Here is a 21,516-nt window from a genome sequence, read left to right as displayed (position 1 = left end):
TATATCTGTTAAAGGATAACTATAGGTCATATGTTTTGATCTTGTTACCCAATATCCTCATATTTTGAAGTGTTCTAGTTGTACTTTCTAATACGCTATAATATAGACAAACACAGAAAAGATAGACGGGGTGTTTGCTGTGGCACTTCAGACATCATTCCATACTTCTCATTCCATATCAATAAGCCCTGAGTTGGAATATCAATTCTGCTTCTGCTTCTGTCTTCCTGCTAATGCTTATCTTGGGAGGCAACCCATGATGGTTTAAGCAGCTGGGTCCCTTACCAACTGGGAGGCCCAAATAAAATGCATACGTCCTGCATTCTGCTTGGCTCAATCCTGGCTACTCCAGGACTCTGCCTGCATTTGGAGAATCTACCAGTGGATAACAACCTCTCCACTGCCTTCTGCTTTCAGCAGAATAAAATTAAGTAAAAAAATTTAAACATATGTTTAGATGACTAAGTCAATTTGATTAGCTACTAATATATATGACAAAAGCATCATCAGAATCCAGTAGCTTGTTTTCTTATAAATGAACAAACTATGGCTAGAGACAGAAAAAATGAAAAGAAAGTGCAGAGTTCTTATCGAAACCTCCCCCCATCATCCTTCCAGTTTCACTACTAACAATGCTATTACCATGCATCAGTAATAAGTAGCTGTTTAATTAGTATTGATCAATCACTGCTAAATAATTTTCACTGCTTAATTAGGGCTGCATTGTAAAGTTTATGGTTTTTTAAGTAGATTATGCTGTTATCTATTCTGAGTATTATATAGAATAATTTCACAGCAATAATAATTCCCTGAGCTCCACCTCTTCATTTTCTCTTCCCTTCAGTCATATCCTGGTAGTCATTAATATCTAGCTGCATAGTTTTGTCTTTTGTAGAATGTCAGATAGCTGTTTATGCAAGATGTGTGTTTTTTATTGGATTCTTCTTCAATTAAGATGCTAACTTGTGATATCATGGCTTAATAGCTCACTGATTTTTATAGTAAGATAATGTGTCAGTGCACCGGGGTTTATTCCTTCACCTACTAAGTGGTATCTTGGCTGCATTCAAGTTTTGACAGTTATCACTACAACTGTCATAAACATTCATGATTCCTTTATGTATGGATGTAAAACTTCAATTAATTTGGCTGAGCACCAAAGAAACGGATTGTGTATCACAAGGTGTAGTCATATTTAACTTTGTACTAAAATACAAACTACCATCTAATACGTTGGGACCATTTTGTAGTAAACAAGCCAGAAAAATGGTGAAGAAAAAGGAGAGTTGGCATTGATCCTCATGCATACCAGTGTTTTGTATGTATCCAGCGCTAGCCAATCCACTAAGTCTGTGGAAGTATCAGATTTTTTTTTTCTAATTTGCAGCTATCTCTTTTCTCTACCTCTTTCTCTATCTCTCTCTTTCTGAATAGATACTTTTCAAAAAAATCTTAAATATACATAAATGTTCACTTATTATTTTGATAGACTTCAGTGTAAAAAAGAATAAAATACATAAGAATGTAATATATAATACAGTACAAAAACAATTACTCTTAAAATGGCTAGAAATATTTCTAATGCAATTAGCACAACGTAGTATAGAGCCTGTAATATCAAACATGTATGAATTAAAGTAAATATACTAATAATGATGGATTTTATGCCCAAGGTTTTATTGGTAACATTCCTTCACTTTAAATAGAAAAGAGGATAGAGGCAAAGAAGGGAGCTGAGTAGCATGGAGCAGAGATATCTTGGAGAGCAGAATTGTCCTATATTTAAAATGATTATTACAAAATGATCTCAAAAGTGGTTTTACAGAAAATAATTGGTGTACATTTTCTGTGACATTCAAGTAAATAGTTATTTTTCAGAGGAAATATATATAAGTTTTGCTTGTTTGGAAACAGTAAGATTATAAAAGGCAGCTTAATAAATGTTGTATGCACAATGCAAAGATTTCAAATTTCACTAGAAATTTTACTTTGTCAATGTTTTTGTGTTAATTGTGATTAAGAATATATTGCCAAGAGCAAGGGAGCATATTTCAAAACTTTTTTTTTTAGTGTAAGAGAAAAAAGTGAAAGATATGAGAGTTTAAATGAAGACAGTAGAATGGTTTGTACACAAAAATGAGAAACATTGACAGATAAGTCTTGGAATATATAGTTCAAATAATAAAGTTGAATCTTATAGTAAGCTGCCATTCAAGCAGGTGGAGGAAGACTTGATTTTGAATGCTGTAAAGACAAAGCACACAGGATAAACAGCACTATGCTGCAGTGTAATCAGAGAGAAAAAGAGAGAAATCCTCAACCTGCTAGCCCTGGCATCCCCTAGGAGCACCAGCTACTATACTGGCTGTCCAAATTCTGAAACAGCTCTCTTCATTCCCTGAAAAAGCAACGGAGAAATCTTTAAATCCTCGGACACGTGTAACCTCCTCAGAAGCCAGCCCGCTCAGCTACAGCCGTTGTACCATTTGGGGAGTGAACCAGCAAATGGAAGATTCTCTCTCTCTTCTCTCTTTCTTTTTCTATGTCTGTCCTTCTCTCTGCAAACCTGCCTTGCAAATAAAAATAAACAAATCTTTAAAAAGAAAAAAAGAACCAAAAATTTCAATCTAGTCAAGCAAGCTAATATTGGGATAGGCAGGATGAAGCTGAATTGTGGTAGCATAGCTTAGGTGAGTCATTCTGCTGTCCCTTCGTCAGTGATATATAAAATCAAGTCAGACAGAATTTTCCTTGCACAGCTAATGGGATGTTCAGTAAATTAAAGCTTACAAAATATTTACAGAATTCAACGTTATTTACCAAGTATTTGAAAAATGCTTATTGTCATTAGAAAACTGTGATGACTAGTAAATTGTTTTCTATCATATTAGTAGCTCTAACCATTAACTGGAAAAATGCCAAAATATTATTGTTCAATTATGTATTCACCAAATATATAACTGAGTTCAATGAGCTATTTTAGTCAGAGAATAAAGCAACAAACAACACTGAGATGATGTTTATTTTAAGAGTTACATTCCTAGGTACATGCTAATGATTCATTGACCATTCATGAGAACTAATACCTAGTCTAGAGGTCTTATAAATGTGAATGTAACAGCATACAACATTATCACTCCAGAGATTCAAAAAATACAAACAACTACTAGTACCACAGTTTGTATTTTAGGAACTGCATAAATTTTTGTTAAATCAGTGAGTCGTTTGTGACTACTTGGAAGATATCAATGAATAGAATTGTCAGGATAGTATTTTTCTTCTCTGAAATAAATTTAATAACATAAATAGTGCAACTAAACCCTGTTGCTTATCATAACTTAAATTTGTACCTGCAATATGTTGCATAGCATGGAATTTTGAGAAGGGTTGGATAATTGTGAGTTTTTAAATTCCTATTATATTTATTGGACTGTGTTAATATGACATACTTTTTATTACTAAAATATTAGCATCTTAAAATTGGCTTATAGCTTCTTTTTACTCACCTCTACAACCTTTAGTGCTGTATAAACCTTGTTGAGCCATCGTTGTTAAATACTTTAAGACCTTCTGCTTTTTTAAGATTCTCCACTGTGTGCTCCAGCTTCATCACAGAGTTCTTTTTTTAATGCTAAGTTTTTGTTAAGGATATAAAAACTCCTTTCCACTGGGTGGATATCTTTACCTTGATTAAAATTATGAACCACTCAAATGGAACATGAAGTGTCCTTACATCTCAACTTGATAAAAGCTTAAAATTGTATTTTTTTAAAAAAAGAATAACCTTATGTCCCCTACGATATTTCTTAGCAGTAGTGCAGAAATTGTGTCTTTGTAAATGAATCTGCCATGTAAGAAGATATAACATATGAGTGAAAAGTGTACTTTATTTTTACATTTACAAATGTTGAAATATCCTCAACAATTATATTTTCTGTTTATAGAACTTACAAAGGAAAATGTTTTGCTATTTATTTTATTTGGGTATGAATAGGTGCTGGGATAAAAACTATGTTTTACATTTAATATTTATGAAAAATTCCTCATTCTCTTGAATTTCTGAGAGATTTGTTATTTATTTATTTATTTCAAAGAGAAAGAGAGGGACTTTTTATTCTCATTCCATTCTGAAATAGCTGCATGGCTCAGACTGATAATGACGCCCTTCTGAGTCCTCCGCAGGCTTGCCATGGATTCAAGCCCTTGGGCTTGGTTGACAATCACTCATTGCTTACACACGCACCTCCCAGGTGCAACAGCAAGAAGCTGGGTTAGAAGCAAAGGTGGAAGTAGGATTAGATCTCAGATTCTAAGCAGAAAATGTCAACCCAAGAGGTGACCTGACTTGCTGTATTTCAAACTCTGCCCGTAAGTTACATAACGTGTCCGCAATAAAGCAGAGTGAATAAAGAATAAAGCTGGCACTGGGGCCTAGTTCTGTCAAGTCAAACCACAGAACTACTTGGAGAGTGCATAATCCGGTTGTGGGAGAGGCCTGGGAGGGAAATAGTGGGATCATCCCTCTTGGCTTACCACTTCCATGGGAGGGCACAAAAACCATTACAGGGGCTGGGGTGGAATGGGGTGTGGGACAGACTGGACTACTGCTACATATACTGGCAAACCAGGGTAGGGGGCTGGCATCGTGGGGGTTATTGTGGGTCGCTCCTACTAGGCTGCAGCTCTCACTGGTTTATGTGAGGGCCGAGTATGTACTGGGCAGAACCAGGCTGGACTGCAACACCCATTGGTTCCAGTGGAAGTCAGGGCTGAAAACAGAATCAACCCAGCCATCGCAACCACCAGCTGATCAGGGCCATGGACTGAGCCAGGCCCTGTTCCTGCTAATCCATACAAGAATCTGGTCTGAGAACACCTCGGACAAAGTTTCTTTGGAGATCTCCCCAATCAAAATGCTGGACTCAGAACCCTAACCAAGAAAAGAGAGAAGACAGAACAAGTCAATCAACCATCTCAGTTATATTTTGTCAGCAAAATACAGAACAAGCAGAGACTGTATGATGGACTATGTCAATCAGTAGATTTTTCAAAGACCTCATAGTGCTTGGAGTGGCAAGTTTGGCAGCAATTCATAACTGGTGAACTATCAAAACCACTTGATCAAGAACCTCGGAGCATACCCTACATGCGGGACCTGGGGAGGGTGGGGAATTGGGTAGGCCTTCTCCCTTAATCCTTAATACCCCCCTTTAAACATGAAGGAAACAATATGGAAATAATAGTCTTACCCACTTTCCTACAGCCCTTGAACTTTTTACCCTAATTAACTATGTAAGGATTGTCAAAAATATAATAAAAAAATTTAAAAAACAAAAAACCAAAAATAAACAAATAAATTAATTAATTTAAAAAAGAATAAAGCAGTAATGGTAATTATAAGTTTTTTTTTTTTTTCCTGGCACTAATCGATGGAAAACACTTCGTGGCATCTCAAAACAGACCACCATTTCCATCCACAAATTTAACACTTTATGTTGTAAATCAGTGTGAATACATTTAACTGTTACTATCATTGCCTGGAAAATAGAATACCACTTTCAAAAAAAGTCTGGGACTATTATTTTCAGTGTACACTGGCTTTTAAAATACTCCAATTCACTGATTACATTTGAAAAGACAAATAAACCTAAAAGAAAATCCACAAAAATATCAGAAATGAAGACAGAAAAAAATCACTTTCTATAATTTTTGATGTATGCTTTTGCAAAAATATTCAATAAATTGCATCTATTTGGAGCCAGTATCCTGGCATAGCACATTAAGCTGCTGCTTAAGTTGCTGGTATAGCATTTGAGATTTAATTCATGGCCTATCTTTGGCCACTCTAATTCTAATCCAGCTTGCCACTAATGGCATGGAAAGAAAAACCAGCAAAAATGCTCCAAAAGTCTGGGTGCTCTCTGCGCAAAGAAGGACCCAAACAAAGCTCCCAGCTCCCGGGGATGGCATGCACACATCTGCCCATTGTGTCCAGCTGGGAAGTAAGTCAGGAGATGAAGATTCTCTGTTTCTCTCTCTCTCTCTCTCTCGCTCGCTCCTTCTCTCTGTCTCCTATCTCTGTGTAAATCTGATATTAAATTAAGAATTCTTTTTTAAAAAGGCTTAGATTATGTAAAATTTACTGTTACTATTCATATGTGTGTTGTAAAAAATATGATAGCAAAGTAAATATGTCAATTTAAGATTGTTTCATGAAATCATTAACAAAATTAGACATTGAGCCATTCTTCAATTCTTTTCCTTTCATTTTGGAAGAAATTACACTGGAAAATACACATCATTCAGTTTCCACTCGTGAAAATTGGAAAGTGAAAAAATCTCAACAGAAACTTGGATTTTGATACTATACACTTTTTTTTTCTTTTGTTCACCGAGATACATTTGCACATAAATGATGTCTAGCTCTATTTTAATGGTATTGTGGCTAAACATTGTTAATATTTCAGGAGATTAGTTTTACCTAACAGTGACTGAAAGTTTCCTTTGTGGATATACTAAAACGGCTGAAGAAGATAAAAATAGCAGTAATAATAGTGAGTTTTATCCTGAAGTAAAACTCTGAAAAAGTCCAAGTTAGCAACTATGAGTAAAAAATTAAATAGGAGTTTGATACAATGATCACATACCTTATAGTACCAATTAAACATAGTCTATTTAAGGAGAAATTCAAATATTTTATAGAAATATAAACTAGAATTCTATCTGAATAACTAAATAAATCTCTTCATATACTGCTGGTAGAATCAAAAGAGGAAAGAAAAAATATTTGACAAATGCCATATATACAATTTAAAAATCACCACTTTTTTAAACATGGTAAAATTTTTTTTTTATTGTTGTTAACATTGTATTATGTGATACAGTTTTATAGGCACTGGGATTCCCCCCACCCCTCCCATACCCCTCCCCCCATGGTGGATTCCTCCACCTTGTTGCATAACCACAGTTCAAGTTCAGTTAAATTTTTAAGCTGCTGAAAATTCATAACAGCAAAATGTATGCAATGTAAATTTAATTAAATTAAATGTGAGATTGTATTAAAAGTTATTCTGAGATTTAGGCCAAGGAGAGTTGAGACCAATTATACTTTCAGCAGGTACCTATAAATCTCAATTAAGTGTTTACAATCTTCAGCATCGTGTTCCAAATGTTTACAAGATGATAAGACATCTTATTATCTTCACTGATTTAATAATTATTAGTAAGCAGAGAAGATGTATAATTCAATGGATATGCAAGCGTTGAGAATATAGCATTAACTTAAAAAGAACACATGGAGGAGAGAAGATATGCAGCAAAACTATCTCGAAAAATTGAGGGTATCAAAACAAGATGTACCATCTTCATTCTGCAATTCAAAGGATTTATAAAATGCAATGTTCTAAGGCAAAAGTAAACAAGCAAACAAATAAATAGGACACAGTATATAAGACTAAATAACTTATTTTGCTTTAAATCAGAATAATTAAGATTAACCAAATTTTCAAAAGATTTGCTTATTTCATTTCTTTTTAAATTGGAAAATCAGATTTGCAGAGAGAAGGAGAGACAGAGCGAAAGGTCTTCCATCTGCTGGTTCACTTCCCAAGTGCCCAAAGTGGCTGGAGCTGAACTGATCAGAAGCCAGGTGCTTCTCCTGGTCTCCCATGCTGGTACAGGGTCCCAAGGCTTTGGACTATCCTGGACTGCTTTCCCAGGCCACAGGCAGGGAGCTGGAAAAGAAGTGGGGCATCTGGAACCTCAACTGGTGCCCATACAGGATACCAACACACGTAAGGCAAGGAAGTTAGCCACTAGGCTGCTGCGTCAAATCCATAACCAAAGCATTTTAATCATTATGTTTGGGTTTATGTTTTAAGAAGACAGTTTTTTTTTTCAAGAATTAGACATAAGGGGGTAAAATATGCACATGAGACCATTTTTCATTTTAGCTAAACTGAATATAATAAGTGATAGTGAAGTATAAAACATTAAATACTTGTCCTTGAACATTATTCACAAGGTATATTGCAGAATTTATGCTGACATTCTTGATTATAGAAAAGATAAAGGAACAGAGTCTATGTGGTTTATATGTCTGGATGAAAGCCGGTGGTATCTGTCACAATAGAGATGCGGAAATGTGTCACAGAAAGACAAGAGATTCTAGTTCATTTTGTTCATACCACAAATGCCTAGTCTTTTAGACACCAGGTAGATATGTTAAAAAAATCTTCAAAAAATAAATAGCTTCTCTAGATTATAAATCTGTATATCGTTGGTCTGTAAAATAGAATTACAGATGTGGATTTGGTTAAACTGCCCTAGACAAAATTAAGTGAGAAGAAACCATTAGTTGCATGAAATCTCATTCTTCATGATCTTAAACATTTAAAGGTTAAGTGGAGAAAGGGTAAGAGCTCTTAAAGTTGAACTAGAAGTCCACAATTTTGAGAATGGAAGCAAAATAATTTGATAAAGAAATTCAAGGAAGATGATTCACTTTTAAAAATGTTAACCTGAATTGCATTTTTATTTGGTTTCCTTATTTACTTGAGGATTCAATTCTTCAGAAGATGAAATCTATCAGCCTCTTTGTAATTTTGAAGTCAAATACAGGAATATTGTATCATAGTCCTTAGTTTTGTTTTTTGGTAACTTGGAAAAAAATGCTTGAGTTATTCCTCAGAGTTTCATGCGCATCTGTTCGACGTACAATAACTGCTTTGGCACTTGCCGTTAAGATTCTGTGTGTTGAATTTAAAGGGAATAATGAAGCGTGCTTCGAGGGATCATTTGATACATGAATTCTCACCTCTAATAAAATAGTTAACTTAAACAAAGTGAAGAAACATAAGACTCTATTCTGATTTCCTCTTTCTGCTTTAAATAGTGCCTACCTGCTGTTTCATTTCCCTTAGGGGAACAGGTATTGCTGGCAAGCTTTCATCTACCTTTGGCAAAAGCCATTTTGTATATTGAGTAGAAGCCATGTATCCGTAATTAATGCCGACCCTCAAAGTAGTTTCGTTCCTTTCCTTTCCTTTCCTTTCCTTTCCTTTCCTTTCCTTTCCTTTCCTTTCCTTTCCTTTCCTTTCCTTTCCTTTCCTTTCCTTTCCTTTCCTTTCCTTTCCTTTCCTTTCCTTTCCTTTCCTTTCCTTTCCTTTCCTTTCCTTTCCTTTCCTTTCCTTTCCTTTCCTTTCCTTTCTTTCCTTTCCTTTTATCTTCTGTTTAAAGATTTCTGTGGAATTAGAGAGAAAACCAGAGAAGATGAGACAGAGATATCTTTCATCAAACAGTTTCTTTCTCAAATATCCTCATAAGCCCTGGCTTGGCTAAACCCAAGCCAGGTTCAGGAACTTCCTCTGTCTCCCATGTGGGTGTAAGGGCCAACACTTTGGCATAATGATCCATTGCCGTTCCCAGGCAAGTTAGCAGGGAGATGGATTTCAAGAAGAGCAGTTAGTACATCCCATGTGGCAGTGTAACTCATCACACTACAACAGTTATCAGACTCTAAAAAATAATTAGAAAAGAAATGATAAATAAGCATACCCCTTGCCCCTGAAGTAGCGTAGCCTTGAGGTAGGACCACCTTGCTGGATACACCAGGGCGCACTGAACTCCAGAAAGCAGGTCCTATCTGCCATGGTTAACTCCTTCACTTCTCTTTTCACATTCCATTGTTTACAGACAAAAATCCCTTCCCTCCATAAATGGCTTCTCCCATGGTTTCTGCCTGAGGAAGTCTTCAAAATGCTCATGGAAAATGCCAATTGTGAGAAAACTCTGCATGGATTTGAATTATTTTGCACCAAAATAAATGCTTAACGTTTCCTCAGGCTTTTTAAATATCCTCAGAGGCACAAATAGATTTGTAGTAAGGAATTGTCCACATGAAACTGGCAAGTTCCAAGATGTGCAAGTACAGTAAGGAAGACGATGATCCAAGCGAGTCAAGTAAATTTTCAGAGTACGATTGAGGTCCTGAGAGTAATGTTGATGGTGTATTTCCAGTCCAGGGGGCTGTACAACCAGGAACACCACTGGAGTTCAAAGGCAGGAAGAAAGCCAATCTTCAGTGTAAAAAGTTACCCTCTGGGAAGATTTCTCTCCATCACAGGAAAAGGTCAAGCATTCTTTTTAGATCCCTGCTAACAGAATGAAGCTCCCACACATTTGCCTTACTCACTTTACTAGTGAAACATTCTTGCCTCAAAATGCCCTCTCCGAATCACCCTGAATGATGTGTCACCAAATAGCCTGGTACCCCAGAGCATAGTCAACATGGTACATGATGTTGATCAGTCATCACAGATAAACAAATTACTCAGTTTTCTCACTCCTTTCCCCCTGAAAATAAAGGTTCTGTGGAATAATATGTCAAGGGAGAAATGCTTTTGTTAGATTTGTTTTGGATGAAGGTCTGGAAAACACAGATCCCCGTTGATCGGTACAATTCTTGTTCATTCCTATTATCTCACATAATTAATATTTGCCCTTCACTTTTATTTATTTATTTATTTATTTATTTATTTGCCCTTCACTTTTAAAAATCTACTAGATACTAATTTACACAGCTGTTCTTGTCAAAAAAAGATTTCATACGTGTGGTTATCGCTATGGTTTATTTAATGCCTGTTTAAGTATTTTATTCTGTCAGTTAAAAGGTATGATGAATTTATGCGACATTTCTTTAGATTATTTTCCTGTTATTTCACACTATCATTATGCAGTCTAGTATATATGGCATGGTATACAGCATGGTATATAACCTGTTTTTAACCAGAAATTTTTATGTTTTATATTTTTAATTTATGTTGATAAAAATGCATTGGAAAGCATGAGTAAGTTTAGACGGATATATATCTTTCAGTAGATCATAGTTTGTTCTCCATATGACACTTCTAAATTCTACTTTCCTTATATAGCTAATGTGATAGTCACAGGGTTAATTAATTTTTTCCCATTGTGTTGGGTGGATGCACAGTATACCATACCAGTTCAGTTTTTCTCTTCAGATCATTGAAAGAGTGTAAGCAATGTGGATTTCTGAAGCATTGAGAGCCTGTTTTTGTGTATTTTAAGACACGTGATGATATGAAAATACAAATCTGTTGACCATGAGCAGCACAAAGTAGGCTGTGGATGTCTCAGAATTGCTCCTTTTTGTGATTTTCTAAAGCATATTTTCTATTTATTTGTAAAATAACTTTTTGTTTCAAATAAAAATTATAACATGACATGTGAATAGTTAATATAAATGTCCTACAGTTTACTCAAAACCTCTTCCACTGGTGATCATTTCATATTAAACAAAATAAATACTTCCCTCATAGTTATGCAGTGGCAGCTGAAACTCTACATTGGGGCTTAGGAATACTGAAAAGAGCTTTCTAAAGTGTTTTGCTAACTGTACTATAGAGCAGGCAGTATGTGCTCAGTGCTGCAGTACTGCATTTTCAAAGATTGTGCATAATGCCTTGAATTCATTGTGGGTTCTTTATTGTGAGTCTCTGATATTCCTGCCACAATGAAAGTGTTGTTATTCAAATGCATATGAATGTATTCAGTCCATAATAATAGTATTCATAACCATCTATAAATAGTTTAAGAAACAATTGTAAGAAATTCTTGATATTCATCCGAAACACTTTTTGGAATCTCACTTTTAAATTTAGATTTCAGAAAGAATAGTACAGTTGTGATCATACGATTTTCAGATATTTTTGCCAGCTTTGCATGGGCAGCATGATAACTTTGAAATATGATCTTTACTCCATCAAATACAAGAAATTCCTTGTGCCTATGTTGATAAGTGAAAATGATGATGTAAAACTGTTAAACATAGAGTTGAATATTACATATGTTTAATGACTTTTCTTAATCTTATTTCTAGATACACCATCAGTCAAGATTATACCATCCACTCCTTTTCCACAAGAAGGGCAGCCTTTAATTTTGACTTGTGAGTCTAAAGGAAAACCACTGTAAGTGATTTAATGACAATTAAGGTTTGCAAATGTCGTCTTCATCCTTTGATTTCAGGCTTTTGTGGTGGAAATATGCTGTTTTTTTTTTCTTCTTCCGGGTGGATGGGCAAATGATCTCAAACAGAAAATTCCCTGAACCATGTCTTCATTAAGTGTCTGTGCAAGATTAGTTTTCACTTTGTCATCCAGTGAAGTTTCTGGAAAGGTTTCCAGCTGTGAATTTTATTTTTTTTTCCTCCCTTGTAAGATATTTCTACCTAAAAGTGGAGTAGACCTAATCAGACGTTACTTATATCATCAGACTGGTAAAAGATACTTATTTCTGAACTTAGTTCTCTTTAGAAAACCTAAAAATATTAAAGAATCATCCAAACATGCACAAGTTTTAATGGTGTATGGGGAATCATTTTCAGAATAAGAGAAATCAAATCTGCATTTTTATAGGGCATCAAATGAGACATAATTTGGGAATGTGGCGTGCCTGAAAGTGATGGGAATCAAATGGGTCATGAGTTCAATGTTTTTCATTACAAAGTGATTCACTAGTAGAATATATGTAAACTAATTTCACTTCTCAAAAAAATTACTTTTGACATTCATAATTATAAATAGTAATCTGATAGAATATTTTATGCAATCTTTGAGCATGGAATTCAAATATAGATTATATAAATAATATTTGAAAATTAAGATCATTTTAATATAGTAACACTCTAGATCTAACTTGATGTAATTTACCAGTTTTTAAAAAGCTTCCAATTTATGTGCATTCTGCTGAAGTTTTAATAAGAGGTATTTGATTACACCTCTGAGTATAGATATATGGGATAACTTCTGCAAAAATCAGGCTCAATTACTAAATTACTAAAATTTTACTTCCAATCATATTTGTTATTTAAGTGCAGATTTCACATTATACCACAAGAAATTTTTCTAAACAATTGTAAGATATTTTAGCATCCTCATTCATTTAATTCTATATTTTTAAAATATACTAAGTGAATCTCAATTTTCTTTATCAGAGTTTTGAAATTTTAAACTGCATTATTTTTGAAAATGCAAATATGCTGATTAAAGAGCATTTGCAAGTGAATTCAGTATTTTTCTTCACTCTTAAGAAAAGTTGGGAGTCACTTTAAGTTTCAAAGGAAATACTTTCTTTTTTGACAATTTTACTATAAATAGCCTTCTCAATTCAGTTTCGAGTTCTTACCTTGTGAGTATCTTAAATTGCTTATAGAAAGCATTTTTTTTAAACACTGCAGTATGTTATTTATATGTGACAAGTGCATTTTAGGATTATAGCTTCAAGAAGAGCTTTTGGCTTCAAGTTCAGTACTTAACTAGGAAAAGAAGTGTAATCGACTCTGTTCAGCTGCAGGCATATTTAAATTTTTTTTTCTGATTTTGTGTAACTGACATTATCACTTCTTTGTTAACTGGTTCCTCCATTGCAATACCTATATTTAATTGTATTATGATTTTTCCCAAGTTTCTGTGCAACCACAGGGTTCTCCATATAAATGTAAAGATATGACTACTCAGAGAGCATTCACTTGGCCAGCAGTGACATGCTCTTGGATTCCTTATTGAATCCCAACATTAGAGACATCATCTCACTTATAGGGCTAATCCAATTATGACTAATGAATAAATAGTTCCTGTCATTCTCCTCAAATACAGTTGAATAGATACACCTTAATGGGGTCTCTGTTTTTCAGTTGCCTGGGAAAATACTTGCATATGATACAGTTCTTTTAATTGCAGTAGAATAAAAATTCACTAATTATTAATTTAGGATAACAATGCTTTTGGAAGTTCAGGAAAGAGAAAATGTTGCCAATCTTAGAGAATTCTTATTTTAAAAATGTTTATGTTTTTTATTATACAGATCCTTAGACTCAGGGGTCCCCCTCCCTCCCTCTCCCAGGCCCCACTGATTTTGCCTCTATTATCACACTAGTATAATCCTCCAACAACAGTCACAAGTCCATCATTTTTACCATTTAAATGTGCTATGACATTGTAGGTATAGGCAAAGGTGAAAGCCCAACATCCTATTGTCAGCATATATTTAACAGTTTTATTGGTAGTCCATATTTTATTCAGAAGTAGACATGCATACTGCAATGTATCTTGAATTTTTTCATAGTTTAGATTCCATTATAAATTACCCTTAGATGAATATATATTACATGTTCACCAACATATCTATTGATCTAATTTTTTTTCATGCATGTTTATTTACAACAGAGGGAACATATGTTATTTGTCTTTTAACGATTGATTTATTTCATTGAGACTGATGGTTATTATTTAGGAATGGATATCTAGTTACAAATGGTAAAAGTTCCTTCTTTTTTTTTAAAGATTTATTTATTTATTGGAAAGTCACATATACAGAGAGGAGGAGAGACAGAGAGGAAGATCTTCCGTCCAATGATTCACTCCCCAAGTGAGCGCAATGGCCAATGCTGTGCCGATCCGAAGCCAGGAGCCTCTTCTAGGTCTCCCACACAGGTGCAGGGTCCCAAAGCTTTGGGAAGTGGAGCTGCAGGGATTAGAACCGTGCCCATATGGGATCCTGGGGCGTTCAAGGCAAAGACTTTCGCCATTAGGCCACGCCACTGGGCCCAATTTCCTTCTTTTTAATGGCTGAGTAATATACTATAGAGTAGACAGGCACATTTCCTTTTTCCATTCTTCTTTCACAACTGGCATTTAGATTGTTTCCATTTCTTCACTAATGTGAACAATGCGGCTATAATATAGGTCACTTTCTCATATGCAGATATTATTTTCTTTGGCTATATTCCCAGAATTGGAATAGTTGGGTTATTTAGTAGATTGATTTTTGTTGTCTTTGCACTCTCCATTTTTACTTACATAGTGGTTGTACCAGTGTGTAATGCCACAAACAATGAAAGTGAAGTAGGGTAACTTTTCTCCCCAAATTCACACTAGCAGATGTGATTAGTAGTTGAAATTTCAACATGGTTTATATTTTCATTTCCCTGATAGCTATGGAGGCTGTGCATTATTTTTAATATCACTTTGGAAATAGACCATGGAAATCAGAGTTATCCATTTGGCAGAAGATAAAATTGCCAAAAGTGCAAGAAGTGATAGCCAAGTTTTTATCATTATTCCAAATTTCAAATGACTGAGTTGGGTTTGAATAAAGGTTACTGTTTTGGTTATTTGCTATTACAAGTATAGCTGACTGTATATTGTCCCTTGAGTTAGCTGGGGTTATTTTGTGGGATATTGAAGTTGAATACATGAGTGCTTTAAGCTTAAGAACTGGCTAGAACTGTTACATGTTTAATTGTTGCTTTCTTTAATTTCTTCCATATTTAAAGGCATTTATTTGTATTTTACCAGTTTCTGTTAAGATGATCATTTCTAACATGAGAGCATAATCATTTTGAAAAAAGAAAAAAAGAGTCTGAATAATTCATGTTTGGGCCATTAACTCTTAAGATCCTTGAGGGCTAAAATGATCATTAGATTCTGTCTTGATTTATTTAGCTATTATATTATATATACACTGATCTGCAAATAAATTTGCATTAATTTATTCTCTTTTTTTTTTATATCCCATGGCTAACTTTCACATTGTCTTTTTCTTTTTCTGCGTCTGCCAGACTATTGACAATAAACTCACAATTTCTTTGATATATTCTTCCATTTGATACTCTAATTTATTTTATGAATTGTTTATTTGAAAGATAGAATTACTGGGGAGAGAAAGAGAGGTGGAGAAAGAGAGAGATCTCCCATCTATTGGTGATTTCTGCAGTTGATCTCCATGCCAGAGTTAGGCTAGGTTGAAGCCATGAGCATGGAACTCATCCTGGTCTCCCATATTGGTGGTGGGGACCCAACCACATGAGAAGTCTTCTATGGACAACACAGGGAGGTACATTGGTAGTAGAGGAGCTAGAACATTGGCCATTGCCCACAGATAATATCAGTGTGACTGACAATATATATGTATCTGCTATGTGACTGTTTTTTGAAGTTACTAACCTCCTTAAAAGCAGACGAAGTTGTAGTCTTTGTGTAGTTTATCTTGTATCTCCAACAATGCCAGAAGCTGAATACACAACAAAAATCAAGGAAAAAATGAGCAGAAATCTTTGGAGTTTCCCAAAGGGAAATGTTATTGATCATAAAGCAAATAGTCTCATTAGAGCAGAGAGAGCAGTTCAAGTTGGAAGGGACGGACCCGAGTTCCTAGGTGGTGGGGAGGTAGTGAAGATAAAGGTGAGACAACTCATTTCACAAAATGAAGCATGAAAAATAGATGAGAGAGAAGGATAAATATGTTAAATAGAAAAATTAAAGCAAACTATAACAAAAGGTACATTTGGGAGGCTATTCATGTTTTAAAACAAGATTGAAAGAGCAGGAATGACACTGTGGGCCTGTAACATCGCATTAGGTGAGAATCGATCACAGTCAATGTTCCACTCCATTACCTTGCAGCTATTACACCTGATTCCCCACTTGGCTGTTTTGGCAAAAGTTAGAAGCAACACAACACTATGGCTTAACTTTTGATTGGTTTCAAAAACACTTAATTTCTATCATTTTTACTTGATCTGTCTCTAATGAGCAGGTGACAATCATAAAGGGAAAGTTGATATAATGTCTTTAGTTTTCACAACTGATTTACACATTATTTTTAATCCATCATGAGACTGTTTATGATGTTTTGAAAGTCTTTTAAAATACATAATTTCTTGAAGCTCAAGTAATTCATGGTTGTTAGGTATATTGATAGTAGATAAAATAACACCACCATCTTTTGTGTAAATCATAAAATGACAGCATGGATCAAGTTGTATTGAGACTCATGTTTCCAGCCTGCCCTCCTGTATGCTAATGTTGTTTTCCTTGTCCTAAATGGGAGAGCCCCAGTGACTGTTTATGAACAATCATGCTTTATTTGTCTGCTTTGGACTGAAGCCTTTTCCCATTTTCCTGTGGAACAGCTGCATAACTTGGGCCATGACCAAATTGTTCCACTTGACACTGCTATAGAGGCATGCTTTTCTTTTCTTAAAAGAGAGATTACTGTACATGTCTGTCCATTGTTTTAATTTTAGTTTAAAGTGAGGACCGAGCTAATGCCAGCCACTTTTCTTTCAAGTCCCTAGAGTTTTTGCAACCCTCTTCTTTATTTGGCTGAATTCCCAGACAGCTTTCAGGCAGCAGCATTCTCCATTTATAAAAGTAGAGGGGGGAAAAAAAAATACAATAACAAAACCTTTATATTACATTAAAGGCATGGCCTTAAGTGCTGTGTTGTTGTATCTCAAATGCTCTAACTCATGAGTCATCCTTCATTTTAATCAAATGTTTAACTCTTTCAATGTATTTACGGAGAGTGATCAGATGCTTTCAGTAAACCAAATGTGTGTTTGGCAGTTATTCCATAAAGAAATGATTATTGCAATTGATAAATTTTTGCTGTAACAAATACAATGTTTATGGTATTACCTGCTATTTTACCTTCTGCTATATTCTTCCTTTTGTTCTTGGCATAAATCCAGTATGCATAATTGCACAGCACTGAACATGCATATTTTGTACAACACAAAAGATTATAATCTTGAGGAAGACTGATCACATATCACACAGCAGCCAGCGAGGTATATTAGAGCAGGAATTATGCATCCATTTTGGAAATGAGCAAGAATTGAAGAAGAAATATGATATGTACATATTAATGCACGTTCCTATTAGCATAATGGATTTTCTATTTTTTTAAGACATAAAATGTAAGACAAGACATTTACATATCAGGTCACTATTTTCTGTCTGCTATGTACATTTTACAAATTATAGGTGTTTGCTGTCATACATGCCAATTATAGTTCAAATATATGAGAAAAGTCAGGAGTTAAAGAGTGCAAGTTATTAGCCACACTCAATTGTTATTTTTGTGTGTGTGTGACAATAGGACAAGATATGCCATCTAAAATGAAAGCATTAATCTAAACTAATAACTTCCACCTGATTTGACGTCACTATACATGTCATTAAAGAACATTTATCTCCCCACTACCACTAAGAAATCCATTTAATTAGTCATCAAAACCTGTGTTATACTCAAATAGGATTCTCTAGCACACAAAAATGTTATATAGGGCAACTGAAGAGCAAATACAATTATGGATTTCACTTAGAAGTCTATGGCTACCTGGGATCTCAGAGAACTTAAGCATGGTCAATAAACTGTATCCTGTAGGTTGTACCCTTGCTTAATAGAAAATTTTAATTTTAGAGTCTTTTAAATTTCGAAGAAAATTAACCAGAAATCAGAGTCCCTGTATATCTATTTCCAATTGTTCATTCCCTCCCTCGGTATTCACCTTTCACAGTGTTTCATTGGACACCAACAGGGAACCTACATTGATCTGGAATCGTGACACCAAACCCCATAGCTTGCATTCAGTTCACTCTTGTATGTTAAGTATTCTTTAAATATTTATTTATGTAAAAAGACAGAGTGAAGCAAACACACACACACACACAGAAATATTTCATCTGCTGGTTCTCTCTCCAAATGAATGCAGAGCCAAGTGTGGACAAGTTGAATCCTGGAGCCAGGAATTTCATGTTTGTCTCACACAGATCACTGTGGCCCAAGTACTGGTATCATCTTTTTCTGCCTTCACAGGCATTGTAATGGGAAATTGGGTCAGAAGCAGAGAAGCTCGGACAAGAATAATAAAAACAGTGATGTAGGGTGTTGATAGTGCCAGTAACGGTTTAAGTTTTTGTGCTGCTTCCATGGCCCCATGCGTTCAGTATAGTTTTAATCACTGAAATTAGTAAGATAATAGCTAGTGAATATGTTTGCTTTCAAACATTTATTTCATTTGTTTGAAAAACAGAAATATTGAGAAATTGGGAACAAGATAATGAGAAAGAGAGAGAGAGAGAGGGGGGAGAGAGAGAGATTGACTGTCTAAGTGCTGTTTCACTCCTTAAGTGGCTGCAGTTGTTGAGACTGGTCCAGGCCAAGGCCAGGAGCTTGCAGGGACCCAAGCAGTTCGTCCATCTTGTATTGTTTTTCCAGATTGAATAGCAGGGAACTGGATCATAAGTAGGCAATTCAGGACTGAAACCAGTGCTCATAAGGGATGCTAGCACTGCAAGTGATGGCTCAACCAATTGCAAAATGCCTGCCCCTATTGAAAAAATCCCTTTAGGGATTAGACATAATATACATATGAAATGCCCTAAAGTAACTTCAAAATAGTTAGCATCAAAATAAGGTATCTTTTTTTCTTTCAATGAATTATATACAATATATTTAACCAAGCTTCAAACTCAGGAATATTATTCATTTTAAATATAAATGTATGTGTATACATATATACATGTGTGTGCTAAAATTAAGCTGTTATAGCCATTCTGTGAATTGAGCTATTATCTCCCTCCATAAGCTTGGGAGATCAAGGTCCAAGCACATTGAATACCTTGCAGAAGGGCCCTGAGTAGTGGACTAGCTGCTAAAGTCCTTGACTTGAAATTGCCAGATCCCATATGGGGTGTCGGTTCTAATCCAGGTAGCTAATTCAGCATGGGAGACCTGGAGAAAGTTCCTGGCTCCTGGCTTAGGATTGGCACAGTACCAGCTGTTGCAGTCACTTGGGGAGTGAACAGTCGGATGGAAGATTTTCCTCTCTGTCTCTTCTCCTCCCTGTACATCTGACTTTGCAATTAAAAAAAAAAAAAGTGAAAATCTTAAATACCTTGCAGGAGAGTGGCCTGTGACTTTCAGAAGTGTATTTACCTAGCAGAGAATTCAGGTCAAAATCAAGGCAAAAATGATAGGTTAGCTTGACTATTCTACTTGAGACTTAATAATAATATTTACAGTAATAGTAGTAGTATTAACAACAAAACTACAATGAAAAAGGAAGCCAGCTGCATTAGAGAGGAAGAGAGCAAACTACAATGAAAAAAAAGGCAATAAATGCCTATCAGAGTCAATTTTGAAATTACAAAAGGGAGACTGGAAAATTCCAAGCCTTCCTAGACTTTTTTTTTTGGTAAAGATTTTAAAATTTTTATTGGAAAGGTAGATATACTAAAGGAGAATAGATATAGAGGAAGATCTTCCATAAGATGATTCACTCACCAAGCAGCCACAAATGGCTGGAAATGAGCCAATCCGAAGCCAGGAGCCAAAAGCTTCTTCCAGGTCTCCCACGTGGATGCAGGGTCCCAAGGCTTTGGGCCGTCCTCAACTGCTTTCCAGGCCACAAGCAGAGAGCTGGATGGGAAGTGGGTCTTCTGGGATTAGAACTGGCCCCCATCCGGATCCTGGCCTGTGCAAGGCAGGGACTTTAGCCACTTGTTATGGCGGAGGGACCATTTCCTTGACTTCTTGATGTGGAACAGTTTAGAACCATTTGAAAAACCTAGAAAAGTTGAAAGAATTAGATCCAGCTTTATGAATTTGAGATAGGCTGCACTTTGGGGTATTTCTGTTAGAATGAAAATGACTAAGCATTTATATGATTTTAATACAGGAAAAAGGCAGGAAATGTTGATGATTTAGAAGATGCAAAAGCAGCACACATTAATGTGGCTTGCACAGGTGGTATCCAGTAGAGTCTGTTATGTGTAAGATCTTTTTTGGCATATTTCTGCTTTTTCCCCCATGTTAAACTGTCTTGTTCAAATCATGCAACTACCCAGTTGTAAACATTTACAAAGACTGTTAAAAATAATTTCCAGTTTATAGCTGCACATAAATGTCTTGTATTTCTAGGACCTTTCCCAGTCAGATAGCCAGTGTATGATTGAACTGGGTCTGCAAGTGAGCATTTCCTCTTTTTCATAGTCCTGAGAGCTGTGTCGTCTTGCTGACAGAGTCTTCCTGGTCTTCCCATCACAGTGGTTTCTCGCAATAACTGGTGAAGTTGTCAGAGAGCTTAGATAAACTTCTACGAAAGCAGGAAAGCCTCTATTCTCACTAGGCCATTGTGAAACAAAAACAGTCATTTATGCTCAAACTTATATTAGTATATCTAAAATGTTCTTACATTATATATATATGGGTATGTATATATATTACATTATATCTAAAATATTTTAGATGTTATTTATTTAGATATATATTTAGACAAAATATCTAAAACAGTCTTACATTATATATGTGTATATATATATATATCTTACATTATAGACAGATAGATACATGTGTCTGTATAACAGATTTCATGTATTTCATAGGAACAGTTTATTCAGGGCATTTAATTTTTTTAAATATTTTTATTTTTTATGATAGTTTCATGTCCTCAGGGATTTCCCTTCTCTTCTTTCTCCATTCTCTCTCCCCAGCACTGTTTCTCCTATATTATTACAATAAAACAGTCCTTTAACACAGTCTTGAGTCCATCATTCTGCTATTGAAGCGTATCCTGACATTGTAGGTATAGATAATGGTACCAAGTCCAGCATCCTATTTTCAGGATATATTTAAGTTTCATTGGGA

The 21,516-nt window shown here is 35.1% G+C and overlaps 1 protein-coding gene across 2 annotated transcripts in view; it reads left to right on the top strand.

Annotated features, from left to right (window-relative positions):
• The window catches only part of CADM2 (cell adhesion molecule 2), a 954,869-nt gene that overhangs the window by 845,262 nt on the left and 88,091 nt on the right, over positions 1-21,516 (top strand). For both annotated transcript variants that reach the window (XM_040980623.1, XM_040980622.1), the window contains one exon: positions 11,900-11,990. In XM_040980623.1, the coding sequence (XP_040836557.1) occupies positions 11,900-11,990 (91 nt within the window). The remainder of the gene's footprint in view (positions 1-11,899; positions 11,991-21,516) is intronic.

This window comes from Ochotona curzoniae, unplaced genomic scaffold (genome assembly GCF_017591425.1).
Source record: "Ochotona curzoniae isolate NIBS_2020 unplaced genomic scaffold, NIBS_Ocur_1.0 contig_3498, whole genome shotgun sequence".
In the NCBI taxonomy this organism is placed as follows: Eukaryota; Metazoa; Chordata; class Mammalia; order Lagomorpha; family Ochotonidae; genus Ochotona; species Ochotona curzoniae.
This window is presented reverse-complemented; position numbering and strand designations above follow the sequence as displayed.